Raw genomic sequence first — 8,877 nt, 5'->3', positions numbered from 1 at the left:
ACGCTCAAATTAAAACAATAAAGGTGACCGCACGCCATGTTGGTGTCAGCCGTTTTTTCACGGAAAATGATAATTCAAACTTTAATTGCAATACCTGTAGATGAAGAAGAAGAATGAGGAGCGAGAAAACGGGTGTGGCTTCAGCATCTCTTGTCTATAAAATTCTGAATCTGAGTCAGTGCTAACCGTGGCCCCTTGGGCACTTGTGTGTTGCTTGATGTAAACAAATGTCAAATGACTATTTAAACGTTAAAAATATATTATAAGGGTGAGCGCTTTTATGGTACTAATAATTATTTCGAATACTATTTATATAAAATATTTTGGTAGATTTTTGTAATTTTACCGTTGAAATTCAACATTGGATATTATAATATCTCAAATGAATTAGAAATCCCGCCTCCCGATTGACTGACTTCCACAAGTGTTATTTGAGAGCTTGAGGAACACTAGTTGGCAGGTATGATTGGTGTGACTTAATATTGATTGGTGAACACAACTAGTACATAAGAAGGTAACTTCGCCGCAATGTTGCTTCACTGTCTCGCTTTTACAGGAACTTTAACTGGTAATGTTCGGTGGATTTGGTAACCCGTGAACCGCCGGGAAGGCCGAGGGCTCTAATACTCGTCTTGCCCGCGATGCCCACCATTTCTGTGTGGATGTCAGTCACACTAAAATAACCCCTTATAATACATCCTTATTTCTTCATACAGCCAAACTGTGGAATGCTCTGCCTTCTTCTGTGTTTCCATACTCTTACAATTTGTCTCACTTCAAAAAACTGGTTTTCCGGCATCTTCGTGGTGTAGATTAATAATCTTTTTCTTTTCTATTTTTAATTTCTTTTTACTCATATATTTTTCGCTTCCTGGGCCCCGTTGTGGGTCGATGACTGCCGGGTGGGCTATTCCCCGTAAAAGAAAAAAAATCGTCTCCACGTAACCATTTATCATATGTGTTTGATATTTTTGTATTTTATGTTCTTTAATTTTGCAGTTAAAAGTTTGTTGCTTTGATATGAAATTAGACTTAAAGGGATATACAGTAACACTTTAAATGTTGCTTTCAGATCATAAACAAATTAATTCTGTGTACTTCTAAATATTGACATGAACAACCTGTAAATTCATTATGAACAGGAAATTTAACGAATTTCACGAAAATATTCAACAGTTTGCTTTTCAGAGTTGATTAGAAGGTTTACTTTAACAAGTAGATTTTAAGATTAACTGCTCTGTAATCCTTTTTGCGATAATGCGGTCTGTGTAAAAAAAATCGTTTTCATTTTATAATTTCCATATCTTTACATCTTAATCAGGATAGTGTTTAAGTTAGAATATTCTCTCCAACTCTTTTATTTTCTCTTTTCCACTTGCATTCTTTCATTTTCCTGGTTTTCTTGCCCTTTGAAGTTTTCTCCAGATTTGCTTCTTCTTGTTTTTATAACCTTATTACAACCTGGTTCACCTTCACCCATCCATCTTTTGCATTATTTTACCATTATTTTTTATTTTACCCTTAATATCCCCACAATTCTCATTTCTCTCATCATTCCATTTTCTTGTTTTTCATTCACACACGTCGATTGAACTTCCTCTAACTGCATACAGTACTTAAATTAACCCACTTCACCTCACAGTTGTTTACTGTATATATATGTACAGTATTATTCATTTATTAAAATAATTGTCTTTTTTTCACTAGGATCAATTTTCATACTTGGAAGCTTTTTAAATTAATTTTGTATACCTTCTATTTATTATCCTCCTTCTATTAAGTAAGTCTATTTCAATCTTATATCCTCCAACACATAGCTTATTAATACCCTTTATCTTTCCATTGTCACACCTCCAGGTTTATGGTTCTTATGGATTTTCATTTTTTTTAAACCTGTTATTATATCAATCCTCTGTTAGCACACATTTCTGTCAGTCTCTTCTCATTTTTTGCTTGATAAGTTTGCTAACATAATACTGTAAGACTCAAAATCTCAGAAAGCAAGAAAAGAGCTGTCAAATTAACAAGACTCAGATTAAGAAGCACAAAACCATAATCAACATCTACAGAAGAATTGTGATGTAATGAAAAGTAGCTTGACGGTTATAGTCGTCAAATGACAAAACAGGGAAACTCTTTAACATAATTCCTTCCAGTACAGTACTAAGTAAACCAAATTTATGCTGAGCAGAAATTAGAAAAACGTCCTATAATATAAACAATAATCCGACGAAAGAAAATTCAACCAAATATCAACGCTTAAGTCATAGAGGGATAGAGGAAGTAACCACATCCCCATAAGTCAATAATGAGCTATTAATCCTTAGATTGCAGTCAATATCAATGGATGTTTCATGTTTCTTATGTTCCAGTTTTTGCACAAATGGAGGTGGTTTAGGGAAATCTATCCTGCAGTTTAAGGGTTAAGAAAATCATCCTCAAAATTTACTCCTCTGGAAGTACAGTACCCCTGTATTTATAAATTACAGAATACTGTACAGGAGGAAACTGTGATTTTCAGTGAAAACTTGATTTAATGGACTACATGGAGAGCAAAGTCCTTTATATCAAGGGCCCATTAGATGTGAAACATCCATCTAATGATCTATATGGAGATGAGATGCTGTGACTGTATTGTTTTCTCTCCTTTACATAACTCCATCACCTCACATAGCTTCTCTGCATATTCGCATTCCTCTTGGTGCATACACTATTAAAGATGTTCCCTGATTTATGAAAGGCTTCTGTTCCTGAAAACCTTTTGTAAATCAAAGCACAGTTTTCCCCTAGACCTGCATTATAAAAGCCGTGTTACGTTCCTACAAAAAAACCTAAAGTTTTTGAATGCCACAAAACATATTAGTAATGCATTTTTTTGGTATACTGTACATAATGATTACCAGTATAAGGTAATAATAAACATAATAAGTAGAAAACAGTAATATCCTGATAATTTAATGCCTACACATAAAATAAACTGGCCAAAATTGGAAACAAAGTGAACAGTATTGAATGCAGAGCCAACAACTACTGTTTAATACTGTACTAATTGTAGTACCCTAGTACTGTAATACATTGGCCCCCATTATATAATTGGAAATTTGATCTTTATAAAAAAAAATTACTGTACACCCAACCCGTTGAGTCATTGCATCATCTTAAATTCCCGGTGCTTTGCTTCCATGATGCAAACGATGTGGTCACAGATGCTTGACCTATGATGACACTGGTTCAAGCATCAGGCTGAGTTTTCTCTATACCCTTTATTAAATATTGATTTTACTTTCACATTTCCCTGTAACAAACACAGGTGTTAGAATTTGGTCTAACAGTGCTAAAAGAAAATACTGTATAAGTGCTTAGTATAAAAAAGATAGACCCAAGAATAGTTCATTGGGAAATGAAAGTTCCACAGCACTGATTTCCACAGGCTGGCTTCAGATGATCAAAAAGCAGTTCCTTAAAGCCATTGGAGAAAAAATTGTCAGCACACAGACACACAATACGTTTGTATGGCAATAATGCCAGGCTCCACCAGTCAGGCGTTTGACTCTTGTCCCTCGTTCATTGCCGGTATTCTCCACACCTCCAAATATTTCTTCACTTGCAGATTCCATGTTTTTCTCTTAAAATTCTACACCTTTGTTGCAGATAATTACTGTAGCATATCAAATTAAATATAGCAAATGTAATTTATTCCTTGCCTCCTTTGGTTAACCAAACAAAGCATAAAAATATCTAAAATCATTCCTTTATAATCTAACTAATTGTGTGTAGTTTATTAAATCTGATCTCAATATGAAGGATATCTTATCTTTTTATCACTAAATAATTTAATAAGCTTCCATTAATTTTTATTGCAAAATGATTTAAAATTAAGCTCAAGTTTTTATTCAGTGGCTCACCTCTCAGGCTAATATGTACTGTAGTGTATGGTAGTGACTCATCTGTGCAGTGTCAACTCTCTCCACCCATAAGATGATATTTTTAGTCCGTCACTTGTTGCCAAATGGTCACTAACAATTATTAATTTTTGCATTCATATTTAGGTATACTATTTATCCTTTGGATTTTATGGCTCAATAATTGTCTATTATCATTAACCATGCTAGCAATAATTCATAGACAAATTTAGAAATATGGTAATCATATACAGTACTGTACACTAATTCATTTGTAGGAATGGGAACTCCGCCCTTTGGCAACATTGGGAGTATGTGGGGAAATTACAAGCCTCAGCACTCAGACACCAGCCATGGATTGTCAGCAAGAGGGTTAACACTACCGCACTAATGATGCTTCAACTGTATGCTTACCGATACTGTACTGGCATCCCTCACTATCCTAATGGGTTAGGTTCCTTGAAAGCCATTCGGATAACTGATAACATAATAAATGGAAAAAAAAATGGGTTTTGTTCCCCAATGGCAAGAATATTCCAATAGTGTATTATAGGTACAATACTGTACCTAAAAAATAAAAAAAAAATTGGTTCACAAACACCAAAAAAAAAAAAAAAACATACCTAAAAATTAATTGTGTTCATGAAAAGCAAAACAAAAACACAATACAGTATTATATTGTGGTTCAGTACTGTACCTAACAAATTGTTAAACTAAATAAAATATAGTTGATACATTACTTTATATGAGGGCAGTGAGGGCTCACCATGGGATAAGGGGAGGTGCATTGAGTAAGGGCTTTACCATTTTTCGTATAACCAAATATCACTTTTGGATAGTAAGAAAGAGGTGTAAGAATAGAATTTGTTGTACAGAATAATTTTCTTTGTTTTAATTTTCCACATACAATATTACATAAATGAGGATAAATTGTACAATCAGGCAACTGACTGAGTGACTGTGTGCTGGTGGAAATGAGTCTACTTGTCTTCAGTTAGTTTGAGGAATAAGTAACTGTATATGGGATTGCAGGAGATTGATGACACATAGAAGCTTATTTTTAGGCTTAATAACATTGCTAGTGTTAAAGAGAATAATTAAATAAGTTAGTGAAATAAGCAAGCATACTAGTAGTAAAAACTGCATAATTATAGCTTATTTATTACTTAGGGAAAAATTATATCTCTTAATGGCTTTTTCTATAAATCGGAGCATGGGATTTTTTTCCGTACTTCAAACTTTTATAAACCGATGCTTCTTAAATCGGGGCCTACCTTATGCACAAAAAATTCAAGCTCGAGTCAATCTAGCACTTGTCAACTGAAGTGGCAGAAGTGAAATATGGATCCAACACAGCCAGGGAGATATGTCTGATCTAATTTCACCAAGTTGATTCATCAGTACAGTATGATTTTGTTTTCCCCCTCCATACACATACATATCTGAAATGTACAGTCGCCTGCACTTATACCCAGTACAGAGACTGGCACGTTTTGGGAGATTTGGCACATCTGTGTTTGTTTACATCATATTAAAAAACTCCCAGAATGGCCAGAGTTGCCACATCTCACAAGATGCACCAGCCACTGTAGTAAGTTTGACGACCGTACTGTACCTACACCCCCTAACACTTCTATTACAAACTAATTTCTAAAAGGGTCCATCTCTCTCCATCTTCCACTGTACTGCCATTTACAGTACTATTTTCATCACCATAACCCTGAATTATGTTTCTGAATTCAAAGCAAACTTCAAAATTTAAGGTAATACTTTTTCACAGACAATATAAACCAATACAGTATTTCACATGATAAACTTCCCTCCACACATTCATTTTTATAAACAATTTCACTTACATTATCAGTTTCTATTTTTTTTTTCAACTTTATCCTACTCATCATATTTCAACCAGTCTTCTCATATTCTCAATTTTTTTTTATTCATACCAATAATTATAACATTAACTGCCCACCTCATTGGTCATGATAAAACTACACTGTCTAATTTTCATTGCTTATTAGCATATGATGTCAGTGAAGAAAAGTTACCATATAAAATATTTTATTATTTTTCAAATTTTATTATAAAGGAAACATTTAAAAACCCCATTGTAAGTAAAATACACGTACAATCCTACCCTAAGACAAGGGGTTATTCTGTGATAGATGTTTCCATAACACGCTGAACATACTAATCAATTCCTAATTCTTTCCATGTCTGACACATACTAATGATATTGGATTTAACTTTTAACAACAATTAAAAGAATCAAATTTTATTCTTATTAATTTCTAATGTATGAGTGAATTACAGATTTATTAATTTTCAATACAAATTTATTACAACCCTAAAATCTTACTATAGTTCAACTGAAATAGTAATTTTTCATACACAGCAGCCTTCTACTGATAAAGGAATGTAAACAAACTCAAATAATGTGAATTGTCACTGTATTTCAAGGGCTACTGGTTGAGTATGTACACAGGTAGTTACAGGAATGAACATATGCAGCAGCATTATTAAATAAACTTTGTTAAAACTTTTAATCAAACAAGGTAAGGTTGTCTTTTCGCCACTCAAGTTACAATGGTGGGACTAGGACCCTTTTAAAATAAATCAGTGTTGTGTAACAACAAAATCCCAGAGTTTAAATTACAAAAACTCATTTTAATTTGATTTTGGTCTGTGCAATACAAATACCCCTACAGGGTTCTAATGATCATGATTACCTGTGATAAAAATGTTGGGGCTGGAAAATACTTCCCAAGTTCCGCAATGAAAATTAGAGAAATATAGTTAAAACCCAAGGTTGTGTATAGAAAGACTCTCTCTATATGGTCCATACATTATCATTTCATATTTTTATTAAATATTAGCAACTATAAATTTACATGATTATATACCCAGGAAGTAATAAAAGAAAATTATATAAAAAATGCATAAATAAAAAATTAATTACCTAACTGCCACCACTAGTATGTCTAACCAAGATGAACAATGATTACAATAATTTCAAAATAAAATGACAATGACAATGCAAGGGAATATATCTACACAATGGATGAGAATTAAAATAAAAGCATTAAGTGGGTATGAAGCAAAAGCCTCAGCCCCATAACAGGTGGGCACTATGGGGAGATACAAGAGAAAGGTGGTAGAACACATAGGGGAGGGATGGGTCCTCGGTGGATAGTGATGTGAGGTCAGGTAGGGACGGGAGGCGAACAGTGTGGGAGAGTGGGTAGGTCATAGTAGCTAGGCATGATGAAAATAATAATAATAATAATAATAATAATAATAAAATAGAAAATAAAAATAATAAAAAAGAATCATAGTGGTACTGACGGATTACCAATCAGAAGACTACATCATGTACAACGGGCAGGTAAATATACAACAAGGCTAGGTGGGGCATATGGCAGAAAAAACCATCTTTGACAGTTGGCTCACACTTGCAGACTGCAACGCACTACTCCTCAATATTTATAACCCAGGCACAACAGAAGTGAAGTCCCAGTCTTTGGTTTCTACACAAGGGCATGGGGCAACTGGGAGTCAAGCTCTGCTCATGCTACACGTTGCACACTATTTTTTAACCAGGATTGGGGTTATGTTCTCAGTCAGCTATGTGACCAAATCTTTACAATACTGTACATATCAATATTCAAATCACCTCATTCATCCTATAGGTAATACATAACAAAACTGGGCAACTGTAATTTTGCATTCCTATAGCCAAAATATTTACAAAAGAAAACAAGGTTAATTGTTCCTTTGGAACAATTCTTCTGGTTAGCTGGTGAGTGCAACACGTAAGGATGATACTGTTACACATGACGTGTGGCTCACATATATGGAGATATGATATGGTGGGGATTTGCCTCACTCTTCTAAAAGTTCACGCGAGTTTTTTTTTTTTTTGTGAAGCTCTGTTGACACTCCCACCACACGTCATCTACACAACCGCACTACTCTGGCCAGTGCTGGTGGAAGGGGGTAAGTACTAAGACACTTTGTTCAAGTTCATTCACATATCTTCCACAATCATAGTCTTTTCTTTGAGATATCACACTATGTAATGGTACCAACAATCCACTCTTGATGATGCTAGAGAAATAATAGATGCATTGATACCAAGTCTTTCACTGGTCAGGAGAGTCTAAGACAGCTTTTGTCCATGAATATAAACAATAGTACTGTGGCCATCATTAATTCCTGAAAGGCAACTGGATTTCGAGCAGCGAGAGGGGTCCATGGTATGCTTTGGAGAGTGAGGATAGGAAGCCAACAAGCCGAAGGTGCTTCAGGAGAGGCCCGAGCAACTCAAGAATGAGTGCTTCCGGGAGTGAGCTTGTTAATTAAGAAGTTTCAGGTGAGCTGCAAGGGGGCCTGATACTAAAGTCCAGGTCAGAACACGAAAATGCATGTTAAAAACACCTCCGAAAACTTGTTTGGTGCCAGCATATCTCTCTTGAAAAGTTTTTCCAAACTTATTAGCTTTCTATAACAACATTTTACACATATGCAAATTTGATGGCTGTTAGGCACGTTTCGGAATATGTTTTGACTCCCTGAATCTTTTTACAAAATCGTGTGACCCAGACACATCACTGGTCAGGCACCCCTAATTTTTTGACCTGAAGTAAGGGCTATAACATCAAGCTGTGTTATGCCCTACTGGTACTTCTACAAGAGAATCTCCTAGTTCAAATTCCCCTTGTAGTCACAGTTTTAATTCATTTGCAATCTTGCTGGCAATATTCTTAAATCCAATAGAAGTTCCTGATATCCTCTTGAACCGAACACCATTCAAGCTAAGTCTAGGCAGTTTACAAACCTGCAAGAAAGATACAAACTGTAATCTTTATGTTGACCACTTTTAAATTCATACATTAATTGGTGATAATTAAAATCACAATTATTAGACTAAAGTGCAACACATTAACTGTACATGAAATTTAGTTATTTATACAGC

The 8,877-nt window shown here is 34.6% G+C and overlaps 1 protein-coding gene across 16 annotated transcripts in view; it reads right to left on the bottom strand.

Moving 5' to 3' along the window:
- Nucleotides 1-6,335: 6,335 nt before the first annotated feature.
- Nucleotides 6,336-8,877, bottom strand: part of LOC121879993 (serine/threonine-protein kinase MARK2-like) — a 148,111-nt gene continuing 145,569 nt past the window's right edge. For all 16 annotated transcript variants that reach the window (XM_042386872.1, XM_042386877.1, XM_042386879.1 and 13 more), the window contains one exon: nt 6,336-8,739. In XM_042386872.1, coding sequence (XP_042242806.1) covers nt 8,626-8,739 — 114 coding nt within the window. In that variant the 3' untranslated portion in view covers nt 6,336-8,625. The remainder of the gene's footprint in view (nt 8,740-8,877) is intronic.

This window comes from Homarus americanus, unplaced genomic scaffold (genome assembly GCF_018991925.1).
Source record: "Homarus americanus isolate GMGI-L3 unplaced genomic scaffold, GMGI_Hamer_2.0 scaffold30108, whole genome shotgun sequence".
Lineage (NCBI taxonomy): Eukaryota > Metazoa > Arthropoda > Malacostraca > Decapoda > Nephropidae > Homarus > Homarus americanus.
The sequence above is the reverse complement of the archived record's forward strand: the minus strand, read 5'-3'. Positions and strand labels throughout refer to the sequence as shown.